General features: G+C 57.2%; 1 protein-coding gene and 1 long non-coding RNA gene across 5 annotated transcripts; one reads left to right on the top strand and one right to left on the bottom strand.

Annotated features, from left to right (window-relative positions):
* Positions 1–1,948: 1,948 nt before the first annotated feature.
* ACP5 (acid phosphatase 5, tartrate resistant) lies at positions 1,949–13,903 on the bottom strand. 4 transcript variants are annotated; one of them, XM_074980202.1, is made up of 6 exons: positions 13,749–13,903; positions 8,637–8,785; positions 6,543–6,812; positions 4,686–4,813; positions 3,907–4,252; positions 1,949–3,387 (listed from the first exon to the last, which is right to left on the bottom strand). In XM_074980202.1, exons 3-6 carry the CDS (start codon positions 6,810–6,812, stop codon positions 3,145–3,147), a joined length of 987 nt encoding a protein of 328 aa, XP_074836303.1. In that variant the 5' UTR covers positions 8,637–8,785; positions 13,749–13,903; the 3' UTR covers positions 1,949–3,144. The 4 variants fall into 4 exon arrangements, with proteins under 4 accessions (XP_074836303.1, XP_074836301.1, XP_074836299.1 ...); XM_074980200.1 differs by lacking the exon at positions 13,749–13,903 and having other exon boundaries at positions 8,637–8,935; XM_074980198.1 differs by lacking the exons at positions 8,637–8,785; positions 13,749–13,903 and adding an exon at positions 8,250–8,554.
* On the top strand, positions 6,301–11,656 carry LOC142003330 (uncharacterized). The gene is made up of 3 exons (XR_012642811.1): positions 6,301–6,477; positions 6,583–6,800; positions 10,043–11,656. It is a non-coding gene; the product is annotated as an uncharacterized LOC142003330 (long non-coding RNA).
* Positions 13,904–22,982: the final 9,079 nt, after the last annotated feature.

Genomic DNA, 22,982 nt, shown 5'->3' with positions numbered 1-22,982 from the left:
TTTCTATCAAAACAAAAAAGCTGTCCAGTAGCACTTTAAAGACTAACAAAATAATTTATTAGGTGATGCCCTTTCGTGGGACAGACCCACTTCTCTTTTACATACTTTGCTTTATCTAATTCTTGACTCCCCCCGCTTCTGCCCCTCTCCTCCCTGATTTGCTCACCTTGATCATTTTTCTGATTTGTCAACCGTGATTACTATTTTTGGTTCTCTGTGGCTTAAATATTGAGCCTGTTCTGGTATGGCTGTTGTCTGAAGAAGTGGGCCTGTCCCACGAAAGCTCATCACCTAATAAATTATTTTGTTAGTCTTTAAAATGCTACTGGACTCCTTTTTTTGTTTTGATAGTATATAGACTAGCATGGCTTTCTCTCTGTTACTATAGTTGTTTCTGTTTACTAGGTGTTGTCTACACTGCCAATTGAATGACAAAAATTCTGTTCATTTGCAGGAGCTTAACCCCTCTCCCTCCCAAAGACACAAGTTTTGTGTAAACAGCTTATTGTCCGCAAGAGCACTCTCCTATGGAGAATAGGAACCGCACCCATGGGGGTGGAAGTGTTTTGTTGGCAGAAGTAGGGACAAACAGTGTTTACATTGCCCTGACTTTTAGTGATGTAGGAGCAGTTGCACAGGTTTTCAAACAAGTATTTTTACGCCTTTTCCTGTGTAGTCATTTGCAAATATCTTGACAATGGTTAGGCAACTGCTGGCAAGTATTTCTTCCTCGTGCTGTGTCTACCTCTCACCTGTTTTGTCCTTAGACTGGAAGCACTTTAGTGGCAGGGACTAGCTTTGTATTGTGCGTTTCTGCTACCTTTAGCAACCTCAGGTCTGGGCTGTATTTGAGGCTCTTACATGCTGTGGTAACCATTGAACCAAAACCAGGTTTTAAGTCAGTATCATTAAACCGGAGCAAACCCCTGGGGATTCCAGGAGAAGGCTCATTTTGGATTTAAATGTCCCTTATTTTGGTTCACGTAAACTTGTTCCCAGTCTTAAACAAGCTGAAAAGAGCTGCCTTCTTGTGTAACAGAGCAGCGACCAGCCCTGAATGAATCCCTGTTTGAATCTGAGCTTGTCTTTCACAAAAACATCAGCTCAGGTTAAAAAAGTCTAGAGCAGTTGTGTTAAACTTTGATTCGAATCTCCTCCTTGTGTCCTACAAAACCTCCCTTGCTGTAAGTAGAGAAACAGTTCTGTGCTGGAGACAGATCGGGGATGGACTCCAGAGACCGAGCGTCTATGGGGCTCGCCCTAGTGAGGAGTCAGGAGCAGAGGAGTTGCAGATGAGCGGGCGGCCTTCCTTCCTCCCAGATGTGGTTCCCAGCCACTGATCCCTGGGGAATTTCTGTATGTTCCCTCCCTGACCACCTTCTGGGTTTAAGATTCTTCAGGCAGGTGCCCTCATTGTTAGGTGACTGTGTGCCAGGGAAAAGCGGTTGACATTGGTCATGTGGGATTTCCTGGCAAGTGCCAAGGAAGTGGGATCCGGTGAGGAAAGCCACTTCTGCTGCTGGAGATCAGGGGAAGGGGGAAAGCTGGGCCATGAAGGCCTGTGAAGATGATGTCCCTGCGCATCACAGAGCTGTCATGTGGATCATTCCCAGACCCTGACAAGGAGAAGTCAGTCTAGTGCCTTATATCTGAGAGTATCTCGGTACGCCTGCAAGAGCAGGGGCTGCTGGTCAGGACTGAGGGGTGTTGGCTGAGTGCCAGGAGAACCAGGGCTGAGTAGCAGGGGTCTGTGGGTTAGGATTACTCGAGTGCGGCTCTAGCAGAGCTCTGTGCGTTGGAGCATCGTGGGAAGGCTGCCGTTTGGGACTGAAGGCCATTGGCAGAGTGGTGCCGCAGCCCATCACAGCCTGCCCGTTGGTTCCCTAAACATTGTCCCGTGTCATCGTTTCCGAGGGGGACAGGTTTGTGGAGCGAAAACCACTAGGACTTTTCCCAGTATAATTTATTGAAAATAGTCACAAGAAACGCATGTGAGAGTCTGTCCCTTTTGAAGCAGTCTGGGAGCAACAGATGGCAGGCGCAGTGCTGAGCAGCGTAAACAAGTAGTTTCTCTGGAATTTAAAAGTCTTTGACAAACACATGGGAGTCACATATGCACGCACACAACCCTTAAATGCAGAGGGAACACCCCGGACCTGTTAGTCCCTGTGGGTTAAAACAAGCCACTCAGAAAACGCAAACACCCCCACAGGGTCAGAGCTGGACAGTCCTAAGTCCTCTTCTGGTCCAACACACTTCACAGGTCCAAAAAAAAAAGAGTTGTCTTCCTGGCCACCTGTTACGTGATGAGGGTTTTGTACCTGAGAAGGGAGGCCAGAGCACCTCCAGATGGCAAAACGGGAGGAGCTCAGCTGAGAGAGCCTTGGTTCCTGCACGAAGGGGATCCCCAAGGCATTGACAGGCTCAGCAGGCCAAGGGGAAGCATGTGTTGACCCTGTTTTCTCGGAGGAGAGCTAAAGCCCAGAGAGAGACGGGTGACGTCATGCCACAGCCAGGCATCAAACCCAGATCTCATGCGTTGGAGCCAGCCTGCCTAGCCCCAGGAAAAGCTTTGCAGAGCCCCTCTCTCCTCCCACAACAGCCAGGGGCTGCACCTGGAATGGAGATGGCGGGAGACCTTGTCCCCCAACTAACCCAGTGACAGCAGAACAAACCCACCAGCTGCAGGGCAAGGAGGTGTGTGAGCAGCAGAGCATCTCCCTGGGGCTGTGGGGCAGTACACAGAGCCTGTGGTTCACCCACACATCCAGAGAGGGCCTAGACGTGGCAAGAGAGCTTTCAGAAGAGCTGGGGAGCGGAGGACCCCAAGCCAGCGTTGTTTGAGGGGGATTAAAGGGGGCTGGGATCTGCAGGGATCTACTGAGATGGGCAAATGGAGCCAAGCAGCCGATACTGGGGGGGGGTCTTCTCCAGCCAGCAAGTGGAGATAGGGCGAGAGGTGTTTGCGAAGCCGTGGGTGGTACCTCGGGGGCCTACCAGGAGGGTTCCCCAGAGGTCGGACTCCCCAGCCTGAAAAATCAGACAGCTGCAATGCCTCTAGCAGCGTTTCCCTCGGCGCCAAAGGAAAGAGCTGGGAGCTCTGAGCCCCCCTTTCCCGCACCCGTCGAGATCCATGGGGGGCTGTCAGAGGCGGCTTCTCCGGGGGAGGGAGGTCTTGTACAGGGACTTGCCGCTGGCCTCGATGTAGGTGACACTCATCTGCTTGCTGTCGATCTCCACGTAGGCGAAGCCGCCCAGGGAGGCCGGCTCGGCGTAGAAGAAGCGCAGGTAGCCCTCGGGCACCTTGCGGTAGTGCTTCCGCGAGTTCTCCACAAAGTTGCCGGCCCCGCTTAGCACGTAGCCCACGCCGGCCTTGTCCTGCAGGTACTGATGGGGGAGAGAGTGGGTGTCAGAGCAGATCAGCACTCCTGCTTTGTCCTTCCCCCACCCCACAGCCAGCAGGCTTGCACCAGGGCGAGCAAGCAGCAGCTATGCTGTGCCCCATTGTCCCGGGGGCACAGAGCCACACTGGCCGGGGGAGCTGTTCTCTGGAGAGGGCTGGGGGCGGGAGCAGGAGGAGAACAGCTCTCACAGCGAGAGGCCTTACATCGCCTCCTCTTCCAAACTGTTGGGGATCTAATGGATTGGAAGCGGGAAGACATTAGCCAGATCTCATGGGTTCTAATCCCAGCTCTGGGAGAGGAGAGGAGTCTAGGGGGCTGGGAGCCAGGACTCTGGGGGTCTGAGGGATCGAGGGGGCTGGGAGCCAGGACTCTGGGGGTCTGTTCCCAGCTCAGGGATGGTCGTGGGGTCTTGTTGGTCAGAGCAGTGGCCTGAGCCGGGCTGCGGTGAGCCATCCAGTGGTCGGTGGGCATCTCCCTGGTAGTGGGGTGGCCCCCTACTCACTTGCAGGTTGTGATCGTGGCCGCACAGGTAGGCGGTGGCCTGGTACTTGAGCAGCAGTGGCTGCAGGCGCTTCACCAGGCAATGGGTGGGGCCATGCTCAGCCACGGACCACACCGGATAGTGGCCAGCCACCAGCAGGTAGTCGTCCTGCGAGGCAGCCATCTGCTTGCGGAGCCAGGCCAGCTGGGTTCGGGCCAGCTCCATGTCCCGGGGCTGCTGGGGCTGCTGGCTCTGGAAGTCATCCGAGTTCCCACACAGGGTGACCGTGTCGATCATGATTATGGCCACCGTGGCATTGCTCCTGGGGACCTTGAACCTCAGGGTGTAGTAGTAGTTGGGAAAGTTCCTGCAGAATGGAGGGTTCAAAGGTGAAATTAGAGCTGATCTCCACGTACCCCGCTGCCCGCCCCGCCCCGCAGTCTCCTGGATTGGCCTCTGGGTTGCAGGTTGAGAGTGAGGGGCACCAGCAGAGCTGGGGCTGTAGCCCAGGGCTTGGACAGCACGTGGCTGTGGTGGGTCAGGATTGAGGGACACTGGCAGATTTGTGGGTTGAACCCCCAGGCTGAGCTATCAGGCGGCTGCGAGTAAGGAGATGGCAGGGCTGGGGGTCAGGACGGGCGAGCAGGGAGCTGTGGGTTGGGAGTGAGGAGCGCTGGCAGAGCTGTGGGGGGAGCCCCAGCTGGGCCAGCAGGAAGTTTCTGGTGTGGGAGGGGATCCGTTCCCCATCTCTGCTGAGCCCCTCTGTGCAGGAGAGCTGGGTGGGTGCGCAGAGCCCTTACCAGCGCTTGGAGACCTTGCTGTAGGCGATCTGAGCGGAGACATTCCCCGAGTGGTCGTGGTTCCCAGCCAAGACGTACCACGGCACTGTGCGCAGCGACTGGGCTGTAAACACCTGCTCGAAGGTTTCCTGCCAGGGCAAGGGCACGGCAGACGGTGGTCACAGGGGAGAGCCACACCTGCCAACGCCCCCCGGCACCCGCCGGCGCTGCCCTTCGTGGGCGGGAGACAGAGCTCAGCTGTTTGGATCCTGGTGCTTTCCCAGGGCATGGGGAGCCCTGTGCTCCACCCCCACAGCCATGCCCACCGGTGCAGTCACAGGGCTCACGCCAGCGGTTGTGCACTGTGCATCCTGCCCAGATCACACAGGGGCACCACCTCCAGTAAACAGGCCACGGCAACGGACGGGGGGAAGAGCAGATAGATGTGTCTATCCAAGGTTCAGCCTGCAGTTTCCACTCAAGTGTTGGGTGCGGTTAAATAGCTGGCGTGCCCCACCCCAGAGGCAGCCGCATCTCAGCACAGGACAAGGGATTCCTTTGCAAACTGCCCCTGTGCCCCACCCCAGAGGCAGCCGCATCTCAGCACAGGGGGAGGAATCCCTAGATCAGGGATTTCCAGCCTATGGGTCGGGACCCAAGCATGGGTTGCAATTACATTTTCTAAGGGTCACTGGCTGGGATCTTAAGGAGCCATTTGCAGCCGCCTGACTCCTCCTCAGCTCCTAGGCCCTGCCCTGCCGCACCGAATTGGTTTAACAGCCGGCAGGATAGATCCCACCCTGAAACCAATTAAACTGAGTCCCATTTAATCCTGCAGGGCAGGGGATTGCCCCGCTGTAGGTGGGGGAAGGGAGTAGGAGCGCTGGGGGGAGCCAGGCAGAGAAGGATGCAGCCCAAGGAAGGGGTAGTGGCAGATCGGAACTCCTCTGTGAGGTGGGTGGGAGGGACCGGAGTGGCTAAGGCTGGTTTAAGCCTGTGGATGGGAGCAGGACAGAGGGGACTGAGAGCCATTCAGGGCTCTGCGCCCCAGCCAGCTCTCACAGTGCTGCTGTGGGGTCCTCTGCCCCCCTGCCTGGGATCCTGCAGCTGGCGCTGACGTCCAGAACTCTGCGCCCCAGCTGGCTTCAAGCCGCGGGGCTGCAGGGGTTCCCCCCTCCCCACCCCCAGCCGGGGATCCTGCCGCTGGCACTGCTAGCCAGGTTCGTGCCCTAGCTGGCTATCAGTTGCAGGGCTGCCAGGGCTCCCACCCCACCCCCCGCCACTCCATTTTTGGAAATCTTATCCAGGACGAGCAGCCCTGGCTGGGGCTCCCACGGGTGGGATAAGTCCTGTCCTGTATCAGTTTTCCAAGAATCTTGCAACTGTAGCTGAGAGGGGTTTAAGTGTGGGTGGGAGGGGTGGGCTGAGAAGGGTTTAAAATGGGGGCAGGGGTGGTCTGAGAGGGGTTTAAGCTGGGGGGTGGAGGGGTGTTTATGGGGCTGAGAGGGATTTAAGCTGGGGGAGGGGTGGGCTGAGAAAGGTTTACGATGGGGGTCAGGGAATGTTATGGGGCTGAGAGGGGTTTAAGCTGGGGGGTGGAGGGGATGTTATGGGGCTGAGAGGGGTTTAAGCTGGGGGGTTGAGGAAATGCATTTTTACCTCCTCTCCCCCTGTTCGGTTTTGAATTGCCTTGGGGGTCACACAGTGTTCCTGAATTGTCAAAATGGGTCCCGGTCTTGAAAACGTAGGGAACTGCTGCCCTATAGAAACAGCCCCTGTGCCCCGTCCCAGAGACAGCCACCTCTCAGTGCAGGTGAGGGATCCCCGCTGGACTCCAGTGCCTGACTGCTGGGGGGGAGGGACCCCAGAACTCCCTACCTGGAACCTCTTGTCATGGACGTCTTGCACCCCGCTGTAGTAGAAGTTGTCGCCGAGGGACAGGATGAAGTCCGCGCCCAGCGCTGCCACCGTGCGACCTATCTCCTTGGCCGTGGCCACCTCGCGCGCCGTGTGGAAGGGGGGGTTGGACACCCCACCCCAGTCCCCCAGGGCGATGAAGCGCAGGGAGGAGCTGCTGGAGAGCTGGCTGGCGTAGGGGGTCAGCGGAGCAGCCAGCAGGAGCGCGGCGAGACACAGGTAATCCGCCATCTGTGGGGAACGGGGGAGGTACAGCCACGGGCCACGGCATTGACCTGGTCTCAACGCCGGAGGTAGGGGGTTAGATCCAGGGAAGAGCCCGGACACGTGGGTTCTCTTCCAAATCCCAGAATGGGAGCGTGACTCGCTGATTAGCTCATGGGCTGCAGAACCTGGGCGCCTGGGTTCTCAGCACCACTCTTGTGTCTGCTGCTGGGAAGTAGGAGCCAGGACTCCTGGGTTCTTTTCCCAGCTTTGCCACTGACTCCCTGTACTGCCTGGAACACATCCCTTCCGCTGCCATCCAGCATTGAGGCTGCAGGCTCTGTGGGGCAGGGACTCTCTCAGATGAGCAGCTTTCCTGTGCTCCCAGCTTGCAGGAGAAGGTTGGGGTTTGAAGGAGGGGTAACGTGAACCCCAGGGTGGGGCCCTTTTCCAGCTGAGCCGGGTTTGGGTTAAGCTCAGACCTGTTCTCAGTCTACTTAAATCAAAATCTGGGTGTCCGCAGCAGGGCTGGGCCCGTGTAGCTAAACCACTTCAAATCACCTCTAACCACAGCGTCTGAGGCCGGAACAGGTGACCCCACCCTCTCAGGCTGTCTGCACAGCCAGCCGGCACAGCTCTGCACAAAGCTTTCTGTGTGTGCGGAGCCTGTACTCGGCCCCTCATCACCCTGCTGCAGACTGAGAGAGACAGCGAAAGGAAGGTGGGAATGGCCAGTTAGAGCCACCCAGACCCCACCCAAAGCCCATTTGTTGCCCAAGGCTCTGGGAGACCGAGCAAGTGGTGAGGACATTCACCCTGGAGAAGACAGTGCTCAGCTGTTCTGGGGCAGGTAGATCTTTGCAGGCAGTTCTCCACCTAAACTGCAGGGATCCAGCCACCTCTGGCCTCCAGCCCCAGGGCAGGGCCAGGAGGGCAAGTCAGATGCAGCAGCAAGGTCAGACAGGAGGCTGCGCTCTTCCCAGGGCGCCAGGCAGCTCCAGGAGCCTGTGTGCCAAACCTATCCCTCGCCGCTTGTGAGAGCAGCCCCTGGCTCCCACCTGCCCTCTGGTTTACTTTCAATTCTTTGCATTTCAGACCCTATCCAAGAACAGGGCCCCTGATGTGCCAGGCGCTGCCCACACCCGGTTGAGATCAGGGCCCCTGTTGTGCCTGGTACTGTCCAGACTCCAGCCAGGATTAGGGCCCCCCTGGGCCAGGTGCCGCACAGACGACAGACCTTGGCCTTAGGAACCTGCACCCTAAAAGTGACAAAAATGGCCAGAAACACCACAGAGCAGGGTAGTGACAGAGCCAGACAAAGCCCAGGGGTGCTGCCTCCAGCAGTTGTGCCCTGACCCGTTGGTCATCTCCTCCCAGTGCCCCAGCTGGGATTGCGCCTGTCCAGCCCTGGCTCAGAAACGTGCAGTCCCAGCCTGTCTCTGGGCCACTCCAGAGCTCACCCACAATTCTCACTTGCATGAAGTCCAGCGGTCCGGCTGTCTGGGCCTTTCCAGTCCCGTTCAGGTTCAAGCAGAAGGGTGAGCCTGGAAGGGGAAGCGTGCCAGGCGCCCCATTTAACCCCTCTAGGGTGCGACATGTGCCATGGAAGGAGCCCAGCTGCCACGGTGATGGGCAGTGGCTAAAACCCAGGGGTAGGCTGCTAGCTGAGGCAGTGGCGCAGCCGCCCCGGCACGTCACAGCAGCTGCGGGCGGGAGCCTGGCTTTGAAGCGGGTGCGCTGTGATAAGGCTGAGCAGGAAGAGGGTGAACCAGGAAGCAGGTGAGGGGGACAGAACACGCAAAGGAGACGAGCTGGGAGGAAGCCAGGAGCTGGCAAAGGAGCGTAACTTACGCTGGTCAGTTTCGCAGCCGGGCACCCGGGGAGAGTGGCACAGTCAGGGGTCGAGCCCTGCCTGCTCTGGTCTCAGAGAGGCTCCGGCCAGCCGCCCGGCAGCCCTCCAGGTGCCACCTGAGAGCCAGACGCTCGCGATGGAGGAAGCTCTGCCAACAAGGACATTTTATCAGTCCCAGAAAGGGGAACTTGGGTGCCGGGGGAGGGGGGCGAGCAGCTGTGGCTCCCTCCCTCCCTGCACGTGTCAAAAGAGGCTCCCAGCCGCAGAGTTGATTATTAAGAGTGTGATGGGGAAACGGCTGCCCAATGACCCAGCGTTCCCCCCACCCCCCCGCGGTCATGTGACGCTTCTGACCCATAACTAGCCCGAGTCCTAGTCACACTGCAACGCACCCGGCAGTCACGCCCCAGCTGATTAGGAAGCCAAACACAAGCCAGGCACAGGCGCTTAACCCTCCTGCGCCTGCCTCCCAGCCGCCCCGGGGCCGCAGGAAGATGAATGGACCTGAGGCCCAGGACTGGAATAATCAGTGGGCTGGGGGCCGGGATCGAGGGACCCTGCAGAGCTGCCTGGCCAGGAGGGAGCTCGCACAGCACCCCCGTGAGATCAGCGCTCTGGTGCGGCCCTTGATTTCTCTGTGTGGGTGGGGGGCTCCAGTCGGGCCAATGGGGCTGTCTATGGGGGCAGACCACATGCCTGACAGGTTTGCAGGAGGAGGGTGCTCCCCCGACTTCCCGAGCTACACCCATAGCAAGGAGAGTGTCACGGGGACACTGGAGCATGTGCCGGCCACTGCCTGCGACACGGGGTGAAGGTCCAGGAATGTCCCTCCCGACACGATGCAGGGTCCCTCCCAGCACCTTGCCCAGGTGATACGGGGCCCAGCTGGGAGGCTGTCCTCCATCCAGCGCCCAGGGTCCTTCGCCAGCTGTGAACGTCCAAGCTCCAGCTGCTCCACTCTCCCAGAGGCTGCCAGCTTCCCTGCCTGGCACCAAGATCCGGAAGCCACTAGCCAGCCAGCCCCAGACACTAGCCCAGCTGCAAGGAGCGTCAGCCCAGAGCACAAGGTGGGATAACCAGAGAGCATCAACTGCTCCTCCTGCAGGCCCCTGGCTGTGGGGTCACCGTCCCAGGCCCCAGCGCCGCCTGCTGAGCCCAGATTTGTAGGAGAGATTCAGACACACGAAGTGGGCCTTGGCAGATGGGCTGGGAGCTGGACGGGCTGTGGGAACAGAGCCTCTCTGCCCCTGGAGGGAGTCCTGCGGCCGGGGGGCACATCAGTTTGGGGGGGGTGGGAATTCTCCCTGCTGCTTGTATATGAGCTACAGGTAGAACCCAGACGTCCTGACTCCTGCCCCGCCCCCTCCCCGCCCCCCAGTAACCACTGCGCCCCTCTCCTCCTCAGAGCTGGGGAGAGAAGCCAGGAGTCCTGCCGCCCACTCCTCTTGGAATGAACGCACTGCGATAGCCGCACGTGGGGATTTGCACCAACAAATGGCAAGGAAGCTCCATGCTAAGCCCTCCCCAGCGCCTGTAACGGAGGTGATTAGCGTTGGCAGGAGTTTGCCAGGGCTCCTGGTCCTGTTGATGGCCCAGGCCCTGGTGGCGTGGGCTGGGATCCGGGGCTCCTGGCTTGCGTTCCCAGGCAGTTGGAGATGCCCTGTGGAGTTCTGACGCTGCCTGCGGCTCTCAGCAGCCTTTCCAGGCTCTGTATAGGAAACGGTGAGCCCAGGATAACGCGGCTCCTGCGAGATCAAAGGAGAGTTCCACCCCCCCAGCTGCCAACAGGGGGGAAGCCAAGGTGGCTCGGACGGATGCGTCAGCACCAGGAGAATTCCCTCCGACTAAATACTGCTCTGGAGAGGGACGGTGCTTCCCAGCCCCCAGCTCTAGTCATTACACCCCACTGCCCTGTCAAAGCCCCCTGCTGCCCCTCCTCGCCCCCCCCCCAAGCTGGGGGGGGGAACCCAGGCATCCTGCAGCCATAGCCCTGTATTTCAACCCCACCCCATCCCACTGCCTTAGTCTGGGTTCCTCAGGGAATCCTGCATGCCCAGCATGGCTCCGTTTCCCTCTGTGCTCAGACTCCCAGCCCCCACCCCAGGGCAGGGCTTTTCCCATACCCAGGCCTTCTAGGGTGGGCAGGCCTGCTCCCCCCACACAGGCCACCGGTTCCTGACTCAGAGGCACGCGGCGGAGGAGGGGAAGGGCTAGCTCACAGCCGGAGGCAGTCAAAGACCTGCTGGGGAGGGAGGCAGCATGCACATTGGGCCCCCCAAAAGCTTAATTCCAGGGGCTGGGGGATCCCACAGAGTGACGTCTGGCCCCTCACTAATCTGGCCACCCCCAGTAGTGTAGGAGAGGCACAGTGGTCTGTTGGAGGGGCATGGGATCAAAGTGCTGTCCCCAGCTCTGGGAGAGGGGCTGGGAGCCAGGACTGCTGGGTTCTATCCCTGACTCTAGGAGCAGGGCTGGGAGCCAGGACTATCTCTGGCTGTGGGAGGAGAGTGGGGGCTAGTGGTTAGATCCCCGCTCTCCCCAGAGGAAAATTTGGAGGTGGGGTTTTGAAGAGACAAACAGTTTGGTCCCAGGAGCTCTCCCCAGTTCCTGTAGGCCCCTGTTGGCAGGGCCTGGGTGGGGCTCCCTGGCTCCTGCTGAGGGTAACCGAGGGGACCAGGTGACACCTCTGGGCTGCAGACAAAGCGGGAGGTGGAGCCTGAGGGGCTTAAATTGGAACTGGGAGTTGGGAAGCAGTCTGGGCTGGGAGAGAGGGAGACAAAGAAGGGGGCAAGGCCCCAGCTTCCGGGGGGGCCCTTGGGGCCTCCTCTCCCCAGCATGGATTGGACTGTCTGTCTCTGCCTTCTGTACTGACTCTTCTGTATGACGCTGTGTCTTGTCAGCTAATAAACCTGCTCTTCTCCTGCTGAGTGTGTGTGTGTCTCTCACACACACACACACACACCCTCCGCTGTTGTTACAGTTACCAGTCCATTACTCACCCTGACCTACGGGCCACATCGATCAGAATTGGAGCACTTCAGCCAAGTCCTTTCTGCCGGGACAGGTCCCCGTGTTTCATTTTCTCAGGCCTTACTCAATCACTCAGCGTTTCAAACAGACCAACAGTTCCCAGCATTTCCAGCCACCCTGCTGGGCACAACCTCATCTGGGTGGTGCCTCGCAGGCTGATGGCCCGAAGTTGTTGGTCTCTTGGGAAAGTCCTTCCCCATTCTTTATCGAACGGGATGCCTGCCTCCAAATTTGAGGTAGTCAGTCTGTCCTGATTTGGTTTGCCCCAAGTCCTGTGTCCACCCACAACTATTTCAGATTTGAGGACAATTTATACCTTAAAATCAGTGGCACTGTGATGGGCACCCACATAGCCCCACAGCATGCCAACACTTCTAGGGCTGACACGCTTCCACAGCTCTCGTCCCGTAGCGCCCCTCCTCTACCTGCTCTACACTGATGACATCTTCATCATCTGGAGCCATGGGAAGGAGGCTCTTGAAGAGTTCCACCATGATTTGAACAGTTTCCACCCCGCCATCAACCTTAGCCTGGACCAGTCCACGCGAGAGGTCTACCTCCTGCGCACTACTGTGCAAATAAGTGATGGTCACATTAACACCACCCTGTACTGGAAACCTACAGACCGCTATGCTTATCTACATGCCTCCAGCTTCCATCCAGAGCCCACCACCCGATCCATTGTATACAGTCAGGCACGAAGGAATATCTGCATTTGCTCCAGTCCCTCAGACAGAGACAAACACCTACAAGACCTTTACCAAGCTTTCCTGAAACTACAACACCCACCTAAGGAAGTGAAGAAACAGACTGACAGAGCCAGATGTGTACCCAGAAGCCACCTGCTACAAGACAGCCCCAGCAAGGAAAACAACAGAACACCACTGGCCATCACATACAGGCCCCAGCTGAAACCTCTCCAGCCCATCATCAGCGCTCTACAACCCATCCTGGGCAATGATCCTTTACTTTCACAGGCCTTGGGAGGCAGGCCTGGCCTCCCCTACAGACAGCCTGCCAACCTTAAACAAATTCTCACCAGCAGCTATAGACCACATCGCAGTAATTCTAAACCTGGAACCAATCCCTGCAACAAACCTCACTGCCAGCTCTGCTCACATATCTACACCAGTGAGCTCAGCACAGGCCCTAACATCAACCACACCACTGGGGCTCTTTCACCTGCACATCTATTAATATCATATATGCCATCAAGTGCCCCACCACAATATACATTGGCCAAACGGGACAGTCTCTACGTAGAAGAATAAATGGACACAAATCAGACTTCTGGCACGGTAACGTACACAAACCTGTAGGAGAGCACTTCAATCTCCCTGGATGGTCAGTAACAGATTTAAAAGAAGCCGTCCTGCAACAAAAATACTTGAAAAACAGACTACAGAGCTGCAATTCATTTGCAAATTTGACACCGTCAACCAAGGATTGAACAGAGACTGGGAGGGGCTGGCCAATTACAAGCACAGTTTCTCTGCTCTTGATGGTTCACACCTTCACATTAACTGGGCCACACACCCACCCATCCTGACTGAACAGACTTTGTCAACTCTCCCCTCCTCTTGCTGGGACTTCTTCCTTCCATGAGCCTAGATGTTTGGACCTCCTCTGGAACCCCCACTCATGAAGGTCCTTTCGGGTGCATTCTTTCTCTCGTTCACATGCACAGGAACATACTTAATTGCAGCATGGCAAGAACAAAGAGTGTGCATCCTAACAGAGAATGGATATCCAAACTTGTTACAATTAATAATATACAGAGTGAACCGGATATAAGAATGGTATATGTTACCCAGCAGAAAGTCTGAACAGAGTCTATAATAAAAGCAAAAAATCAGTCATGTAGCAGTTTAGAGACTAACAAAATAATTCAATATATACATCCCCTAATAAATTATTTTACTAGTCTTTAAAGTGCTACATGACAGCTTTGTTGTTGTGATAGAATACAGACTACCACGGCGACCTCTCTGTTACTATTCAACATGCAAGAGTCTACAATAGCATCACAAAAATCTACAAAACTACATCTGCACTATCTCTTACAAGTCTACAGCACTCACCCCGCTCACGCTGGGCCTCAGATTCAAGCAGAGCCAGCAGAGACCAAGGCTGGACCCAGCGCTTGGAAGCAGCCGAGTGGAGAGAAATCGACCCACTTCAGCAGAGCCACCGGCAGCCTGTCTCCGAAAGGGCGTCCTCACCCGCATCCAGCACAGCCGCCCTGCCTGCCTGCTGGGGGATTCCACCCACTGCCCAGAGCCAAGAGGGTGGTGGTGTCTGTGGCAGCTGACTAATCCCTCACAAACACCCTCCCTCTGCCCGGAATTAATTAACCTCTGCTGAATCCAGTCCCTCCTGTCCCAGGAGAGAGCCCAGGCCCAGCCCCTAGGAAAGGCCAAGCGCACCTGGTGGCTGCTGAGGAGCAGGCCAGGCTGGAGGACAGCTGAGGCCGTCTCAGCCCCTGGCCCGCACACGGGGCTCTTGCTTTGGTCAGAAACCGGTGGCTTTGGAGAGGTTCATGTGGGTGGGCGGTGACCATCCATCCAGTTGTTCCAGGGACAGTCCCGTATTTAAGCTGTCTCACAGGCCTCGCGACCTTTTTAAGCAAATGGGCAAACTGTCCCATGTTTTGTGGGGCTCCTGTTCCCGGCCACCCGGTGTCTCAAGGCAGCAGCCCATGCTGCCAGGGAGCTCTTCTGCTGGGCAGCTGCCCCATTCCCTGGCACCCCACGGAGGCACTCCCCACTCCCAGTGAGCTCTGGCATGTAGCAGCCTCTTCATTCCCTGGCGCCCTCCTGCTGGGAGGTTGTGGAGCACCCACTCTCTGCTCCCCTCATCAGGAGGCTGGGGAGCCCCCTTCCCTGGCGCGTCACTGTGGGGCACCTGCTCCCTTCGCTGAGGAGCCCTGGCATGGAGCAGCAGCTCCCCCACCCCTGGAGGCCTGTGTCCCAAATTTGCCATGGGGCAGAGCGGTCACCCTGTTCATGCTGCGGTTGGGCGGGTTCTTTCATGCAAGAATCTGCCACTAACCCACTCTCTTGGGGAGCTGGCAACAGGAGAGCCCCTAAGCATCGCTGTGACAGCGCGAAGTCACACTGTATCATTTCTTCTGTAGTCACCCTCGAGCCCGTCAGCGTGGGCTGCCTCTGCCCGGTTCGGGTTCCAGCCAGGCGATGAAACACTGGCGACGTAATCGCCGGGGTGTAGTTACGGCGAGCAGCGGCTGCTGGCCTGGTGAACGCGCTGCCTTCATGCTGGCGGCGTTATTCCAGGAGGGTGAGTTTCTACTCCAGGGGTCGTGCTGCTCTGGCGCCTTCTGCAGAGCCCGCGGGAGTTGCACAGAGGCAGCTGAAGATCAGAGCAGAGCTGCAGAAGCGACTGGACAAGGCCAGGCAGCGGGAGAGGGCGAATTGGATCGGCTGCACAGCTCGAAGCCAGAGGCGGTGAGCAGCACGTGTCAGCAGCGCTGCCGGGGCCCGACGGAGAAAAGCAGAACAGGACCAGGCGGCTGGAGGCAACGGACAGACGTTCTCCACCCGGGAGCGGGCAGGTGCTGTGTCTGCGGACCGATGGCCCTGCGGAGTGGCGGGCGCCCGTCTCCGGAGCCGGACCAGCTGCCTCCCGGGAAGGGTCGTGAGTGGGGGCACAGGCAAGTCCTGTCCTACAGGGAGGGGAGGCAGAGCGAGGGCACCTGGCTTCAGCAGTTAAAATGGGGGGGACTCCTCATTCTCCCTCATCACCATGCAGAGGGGTAACAAGGTGACCTCGTGGTACTGGCTGAGCAGCCCAGAGCCCCCGGATCCCAGTGTCACTGTGTCCAGCCCACTGCAGCTAGCCCACGTCCACCTCCCACAGCACTTTCGCTCTGCAACGCCCTCGCCCCCCCACCGCCGCCACATGTGAAACTGCAGCGGCTGGGAAGCAGCTGGCCCAGGGCCCAGCTCCAGGGCTGCCTGGCATGGAAGGAGCAACACCGCCCCCCAGTGGGTAACCTAGACCAGTGCAGCTGCTGAACCTAGCGAAGAGCTGGCCTGGGGGCTCCCATGTCCCCACTCCCCTCCCAGAGCTGGGGCTCGATCCCAGGAGTCCTGGCTTCCAGCCCCACCCCCCAACTCCCTTCCCAGAGCTATGTGTTCTACTGGGGGATGCGAGGGACAGGCATGGGGCATCTTCCACCCCCTGAGAGAACTGATGGGCAGGATCCCTTGGGAATGAAGATGAAGGGGAGAAGAGTTCAGGAGAACAGGCAGAATTTTAAAGAAGTCGTACCAAAGGCACAGGAACAAACCCTCCTGCTGCATAGTAAGAAATGCAAATACGGTAGGCAGCCAGCTTGGCTGAACAGGGAAATCCTTGGTCAGCTTAAACTCAAAAAGGATGCTGAATAGCAACAAAGAGGAAGCCGTGCTAGTCTATACACTATCAAAACAAAAAGCAGTCAAGTAGCACTTTAAAGACGAGCAAAATGGTTTATTAGGTGAGCTTTCGTGGGACAGACCACTTCTTGGTCTGAAGAAGTGGGTCTGTCCCACGAAAGCTCACCTAATAAACCATTTTGCTCGTCTTTAAAGTGCTACTTGACTGCTTTTTGTTTCAAAAAGGTTGCGTGTAAGAAGTGGAAATGTGGACAGTTGACTAAGGAGGATTATAAACATAAGGCTGGAAAATGCCAGGCAGTAATCAGGAAAATGAAAGCGCAGTTGGAACTGCAGCCGGCAAGGGATGTGAAGTGTAACAGGAAGGGTTTCTGCAGGCATGTTAACAGTAAGAGGGTGATCAGGGAAGGTGTGGGGCCGTTACTGGATGAGGGAGGTAACCTAGTGACAGATGATGTCAGAAACGCTGAAGTACTCAATGCTTTTTTTGCCTCAGTCTTCACAGACAAGGACAACCCCGACACTACAGTGCTAGACAATGCAGCATGGGAAGGTGGAGGGCAGCCCTCAGTGGGGAAGGAACAAGTGAAGAGCTACCTAGAAAAATTAGATGAACACAGATCCATGGGTCTGGATTGAATGCACCCCAGGGTACTGAGGGAATTGGCAGAGGTCATTGCTGAGCCTTTGGCCATTATCTTTGAAGACTCTTGGAGATCGGGAGAGATCCCAGGTGACTGGAAAAAGGCAAATGTAGAGAAAGGAAAAATGAAAGGACAATCCAGGGAACCAGAGACCGGTCAGCCTCACCTCAATCCCTGGGAAATAATGGAAGGCATCCTCAAAGAATCCATTTTGGAGCACTTGGAAGAGGGAAAAGTGATCAAAAGTAGTCAACATGGATTCACCAAGGGCAAGTCGTGCCTGACCAATCTGATTAGCTTCTATGACGAGGTAACAGGCTCTGCTGACGTGGTGAAGTCAGTGGATGTGATATACCTTAACTTCACCAAAGCTTTTGTTCAGTTTCCCACAACATTCTTGCCCATAAGTTGAGGAAGTATGGATTGGATCCATGGACTACAAGAAGGATAGAAAGTTACCTTGATGGTTGGGCCCGGCAGGTAGTGGTCAATGGCTCAATATCTGGATGGCGGTCGATTTCAAGCAGAGTGCCTCAAGGCTCGGTTCTGCGGTAGTGTTGTTCAACATCTTTATTAATGACCTGGATGGGGGACTGGATTGCACCCTCAGCAAGTTTGCATATGACACTAAGCTAAGGAAAGAGGCAGATATGTTGGAGGGTAGAGGTAGGATCCAGAGTGACCTGGATGAACTGGAGGTTTGGACCGAAAGAAATCTGATGCAGTTCAGCAAGGAGAAGTGTAGAGTCCTGCACCTGGGGCGGAAGAATCCCAAGCATTGTTATAGGCTGGGGTCTGACTGGCTCAGCAGCAGCACAGTGGAAAGAGACCTCGGGGTTATGGTGGATGAAAGGCTGAATATGAGAAGACAGTGCACCCTTGTAGCCAAGAAGGCTAACGGCATACTGGGGTGCATTAGGAGAAGCATTGTCAGCAGATCTAGAGAAGTGGTTGTTCCCCTCTATTCGGCACTGGTGAGGCCACATCTGGAATATTGTGTCCAGTTTTGGGCCCCCCAGTATCAAAAGGATGTGGATGCGCTGGCGCAGGTTCAGTGAAGGGCAACAAAAATGATTAAGGGGCTGGAGCACATGACCTAGGAGGAGAGGCTGAGGGATTTGGGCTTGTTTAGTTCACAGAAGAGAAGACGGAGGGGTGATTTAATAGCAACCTTGAACTTCCTGAAGGGGAGCTCTACAGAGGAGGGAGAGAAATTGTTCTCAGTGGTGTCAGATGGCAGAACAAGGGTTAATGGTCTGAAGTTGCAGAAGGAGAGGAGTAGGTTGGATATTAGGAAAAAACTACTTCCCCAGGAGGGTGGTGAAGCACTGGAACATGTTGCCTAGAGAGCTGGTGGATCCTCCATCCCTAGAGGTTTTTAAGTCCCAGCTTGACAAGGTCCTGGCTGGGATGACTTAGATGGGGTTGATCCTGCTTGAAGCAGGCAGGGGCTGGACTAGACGAGCTCCCAAGCTCCCTTCCAGCCCTGGGATTCTGTGATTCTATGATCTCTGTGAGAGATCTCACAGCTTTTTACTGGGGGGGCATGGTCCTATTGACAGCCACTCTGCATGAGGGCTGGGTTGCCCTAGGGAAGGGGCAGCTCAGCCCAGCCCAGAGCCTCTGAGGAGAAAGACGGGGCTCTAGAGGCTGCTGGGGCCTGACGCACATAATCCAAGGGGAGAATCTAAGCATTGTTCGCAGAGGGCAACCTACCAAGGACAGCTCTGTCAGCAAGGCATGATGCCCACTGACCTGGCGCAGCCTCACTCATCCATTTTTCCTCCCAGAGCTAGAGGTAGAACCCAGGAGTCCTGGCTCCCAAACCCCCACTCTGCTCTGACCACTAGACCCTACTCCCCTCCCAGAGCTGGGACCTGCACTGCAGTGAGGGGCAACCTGGGCTAGCGAGTGGGCTGGATGAGTTGCCCCCCCTTCATCTCCGTGGGCCACAAGGTTGTCGTACCCAAGATGGTCTCCTGGGATGTAAGTTTGCTAACAGTTCTTGCAGGCCTAGAGTTTGCAGGCTGTGCCGACTGAACCGTAGGGGAGAGAGCACGCGACTCTCACAGTCAGCAGGCACTGCACCTCACGTGCCCTGCCTTTCTGTGCGTCACTTCACAGAATCACAGGGCTGGAAAGGACCTCAGGAGCTCATGTAGTCCAGCCCCCTGCTTCGAGCAGGATCAACCCCCACTAAGTCATCCCAGCCAGGACCTTGTGTGATGGGGTTCAGGGGTCCCCCTGCACTGCACCCCGTCTGCTGGCAGGAGAGACTCTCACTCAGCAGGTACAACAGCAGGTTTATTAGGCAACAGATGTCCAGTTTCTCACAGAAGCAACACCATAGCAGCCAGAGACAGTCCTTCCAACCTGTCCTGGGGAGAAGACCGCGAGGGGTGCCCCTCTGGGGTGTAGCTTCCCCCTCCTCAGGCTGGCTGCCTTCCAGCTCTCCCTTTTCCTAGCCTCTAACTGCCGCCCCCGATTCAAAAACCCAGCTCAGCTCCTCCCTGCTCTTTGTTCAGGCAGAGGTGTCACCTGCCAGTTGTAGCCCCAGGGTCATCCTTAGCCACTGGGAGCTGCTGCTAGCCTCAGACATCCAGCCTGACTCACACATGCACTCCCCCAACTCCATTACATCTCTCCCCCCTTCCAGACCGCACTGAGTGGGGTCACTTAGCCAGTGACCTGGGGAAGTTCGGGGCCCTCCCTGCGTGACAGGGCATCGGCTATGGTGGTGTTGTTCCCCTTGACGTGGACCACCTCCATGTCGTAGTCCTGCAGGAGCAGACTCCACCGCAGGAGCTTGGCGTTGGCCCCTTTCATGTGATGCAGCCAGGTCAGGGGTGAGTGATCGGTGTACACGGTGAAACGCCGTCCAAACAGGTATGGCTGCAGCTTCCCCAGCACCCACACCATGGCCAGACATTCCTTCTCTATGGCCGCATAGTTCTGCTCCCGGGGCAGCAGCTTCTTAGTCAGGTACACGATGGGGTGTTTCTCCCCTTTGTCATTCACCTGCATTAGCACCGCCCCCAGCCCCACGTCTGAGGCATCGGTGAACACCAGGAAGGGCTTGTTGAAGTCTGGATTTGCCAGCACTGGGGCCCTGACCAGAGCCTCCTTCAGCGCGCAGAGGGCCTCTTGGCACTGCTCTGTCCAGACCACCTTGTCAGGCTTTCCCTTTTTACACAGCTCCGTGAGGGGGGCTGCGATGGAGCTAAAGTGGGGCACAAACCTCCGGTAGTACCCCGCCATCCCAATGAAGGCCTGGACCTGTTTCTTAGTCTGGGGTGTTGGCCAATCTCTGACAGCCTCCACTTTAGCTGGCTCTGGCTTTAAGCAGCCGCTGCCCACCTTGTGGCCCAGGTAGGTCACCTCAGCCTTTCCCACCTTGCACTTCCCTGCCTTGATAGTCAGCCCGGCCTTCTAGAGTCGGTCCAGCACCTGCTTGAGTTGGGACACATGGTCCTCCCACGTCTGGCTGAAGATGCAAATGTCGTCCATGTAAGCCAGGGCAAAGCTCTCCATCCCTTTCAGTAGCTGGTCCACCAGATGCTGGAAGGTAGCGGGTGCCCCCTTGAGGCCAAAGGGCAGGACCAGGAACTCGTAGAGCCCCACAGGATTGATGAAAGCCGACTTCAGCCGGGCATCTTGGTCTAATGGCACTTGCCAGTACCCCTTGGTGAGGTCTATGGTGGTGAGGTAACAGGCTCCCCCCAGCTTGTCTAAAAGGTCATCAGGCCTGGGCATGGGGTAGGCGTCCGAGACAGTGATGGCGTTAAGCTTGCGATAGTCCACACAAAACCGAACAGACCCATCTTTTTTAGGGACTAACACCACGGGAGAGGCCCAGGGGCTGGACGAGGGTTGGATCACCCCCAGAGCCAGCATGTCTTCAACCTCCCGCTCTATGTCCTGAGCCGTCCTCCCTGTGGCTCTGAATGGCACACACTTGATAGGGGCGTGGGTGCCTGTCTCTATTCAGTGGACGGCCAGGTCAGTGCGTCCGGGTCTGTCCAAGAACAGCTGTTGATGCGAATGCAGCACCTCCTTGATCTCCGTCTGCTGGGCAGGGGTCAGCTGGTCTGAGAGGGGAATAGACTCCAGCAAGGAGCCAGCTCCAGTCCTTGTGAGTAAATCCACCAAGGGATCATCCCCCTGCCCCTCCCAGTGTCTGCACATGGCCAGCACCAAGTTCTGTCTGTCCCAGTAAGGTTTCATCATGTTCACATGATAGACCCGGTGGCTGTGGGCCCGGTTCGACAGTTCCACCACATAATTCACGTCAGTTAGCTGTTTGACAACCTTGAAGGGCCCATCCCAGGCCGCTTGCAGCTTGTTCCGCCGCACAGGTATAAGGACCATCACTTGATCCCCGGTGGCATAGGCTCGGTCCCTGGCGTTACGGTCATACCAGACCTTTTGCTTCCTTTGGGCCATGGAGAGGTTCTCCCTGGCCAGGTCCATGAGCTCGGTGAGTTTTTCCCGGAAGGCCAGTACATACTGTACCACTGACTCCCCTTCAGGAGAGGCCGTCCCCTCCCACTCTTCTCTGAGCAAGTCCAAGGGCCCCCGTACCCTCCTTCCGTACAGCAGCTCAAAGGGGGAGAACCCCGTGGATTCCTGGAGCACCTCCCTGTATGCAAACAGCAGGTGGGGTAAGTACTTGTCCCAGTCATGGGGGTATTGATTCATGAAGGTTCTCAGCATCTGCTTCAGAGTCCCATTGAACCTCTCCACCAGCCCATTGGTCTGCGGGTGGTAGGCCGTGGCCCAGGTGTGCCGGACCCCACACTTGTCCCACAAGCTTTGCAGTAGGGCTGACATGAAGTTGGACCCCTGATCTGTGAGGACCTCCTTGGGGAACCCCACTCTGCTGAAAATGGACAGCAGTGCATCTGCCACGGTGTCAGCGTCGATAGAGGTCAAGGCCACTGCTTCTGGGTATCGCGTGGCAAAATCTACCACTACCAAAATATATTTCTTCCCCGAACGCGTTGCCTTGCTGAAGGGGCCCACTATGTTTATAGCCACTTTTTGGAAAGGCTCCTCTATGATGGGTAGTGGCCTCAAGGCAGCTTTCCCCTTGTCCTGGCTCTTCCCCACCCTCTGGCAGGGATCGCAGGACAGGCAATACAGACGGACAGCTGCAAAGATCCCTGGCCAGAAAAAGTTCTGTAACAACCTTCTCCTGGTGCGGTGGATCCCCTGGTGTCCTGCGAGTGGGACATCATGGGCTAGGTACAGCAGCCTGCGCTGGTACTTTTGGGGAACCACCAGTTGCCTCTGGACCTTCCATGGCTCCGCTTTGCATCTGGGAGCCCATTCCCGGTACAGGAATCCCTTTTCCCACAGGAATCTCTCCCTGCAGCCCTCCCGCAGCTGTGGAGCTGGGCTGAGACTGGCCAGTTCCCTCAGCTTCTGCAAGGAGGGGTCTCTCTGCTGCTCTGCCTGGAATTCTTCCGCTCGGGCAGGAGCGGATGCTACTTCCCCATCCCTGCCTGGCTCCAGCACCCCTGGCCTGTGAGATCTGGTTTTTGGGGGTCCCCTTTCTCTCAGGGTTGGCCCCTGTGGCTCCTGTGACTTTGGCTGGGCCTGTACCTCTGAATCTGGGGAGCGCACCCCTCGTTTTCTTTGGCTACGGGTCAGGACCAGGGCACGAGGGCGTTCACCTTGCCAGTTCTCCAGGTCAGCCCCCATCAGTACATCCGCCGGCAAATGGCTGTGCACGCCCACTTCCTTGGGGCCTTCCTTCTTCCCCCATTTCAGGTGCACCCTCGCCATGGGCACCTTGAAAGGGGTCCCATCAATTCCTGTTATCGTCAGGTGGGAATCGGGTATCATGCAGCCTGGTGCCACCACCCCGGGTCGGGCCAGCGTCACGTCAGCGCCTGTGTCCCAGAACCCCGTGACCTTTTTCCCGTCTACCTCGAGGTGTTTGAGACACTTGCTCCACAGAGGCATTGCTGCCCCCACTTTGTAAACTGGCCTCTGAGCATTTGGTCCCCTTGAGGAGCTGGTCTGTGGGGCGGACTCGGCCCAATCCGAGTGCCCATTATCAGCACCACCCGCCTTGGCCACCAGCTCTTCTGGCTTCTGGGACCCCACCCAGTTGACTCCATGACCCCCCGGCCTGCTCAACCTGTCTGGGAGCCTGGGGCACTGGGCTGCTCTATGCCCCTTTCGCCCACAGCGGTAACAGCCTGGGTCTTGTTGTGTCCCTCGGGCCGGCTGCTCTGTCCGGGCTCTGTTTGGCTCTCTGGGGGGTGGG

The sequence above is a fragment of the Carettochelys insculpta genome, chromosome 29, assembly GCF_033958435.1.
Source record: "Carettochelys insculpta isolate YL-2023 chromosome 29, ASM3395843v1, whole genome shotgun sequence".
Lineage (NCBI taxonomy): Eukaryota > Metazoa > Chordata > Testudines > Carettochelyidae > Carettochelys > Carettochelys insculpta.
The sequence above is the reverse complement of the archived record's forward strand: the minus strand, read 5'-3'. Positions and strand labels throughout refer to the sequence as shown.

Excerpts from the sequence above, each read along its gene's own strand:
- ACP5 (XM_074980198.1), bottom strand. Across the intron at positions 4,253-4,685 it reads AGCAAGGTCTCCAAGCGCTG|GAACTTTCCCAACTACTACT; the intron begins GTAAGGGCTCTG and ends TCCATTCTGCAG. Across the intron at positions 3,388-3,906 it reads GCCACGATCACAACCTGCAA|TACCTGCAGGACAAGGCCGG; the intron begins GTGAGTAGGGGG and ends CTCCCCCATCAG.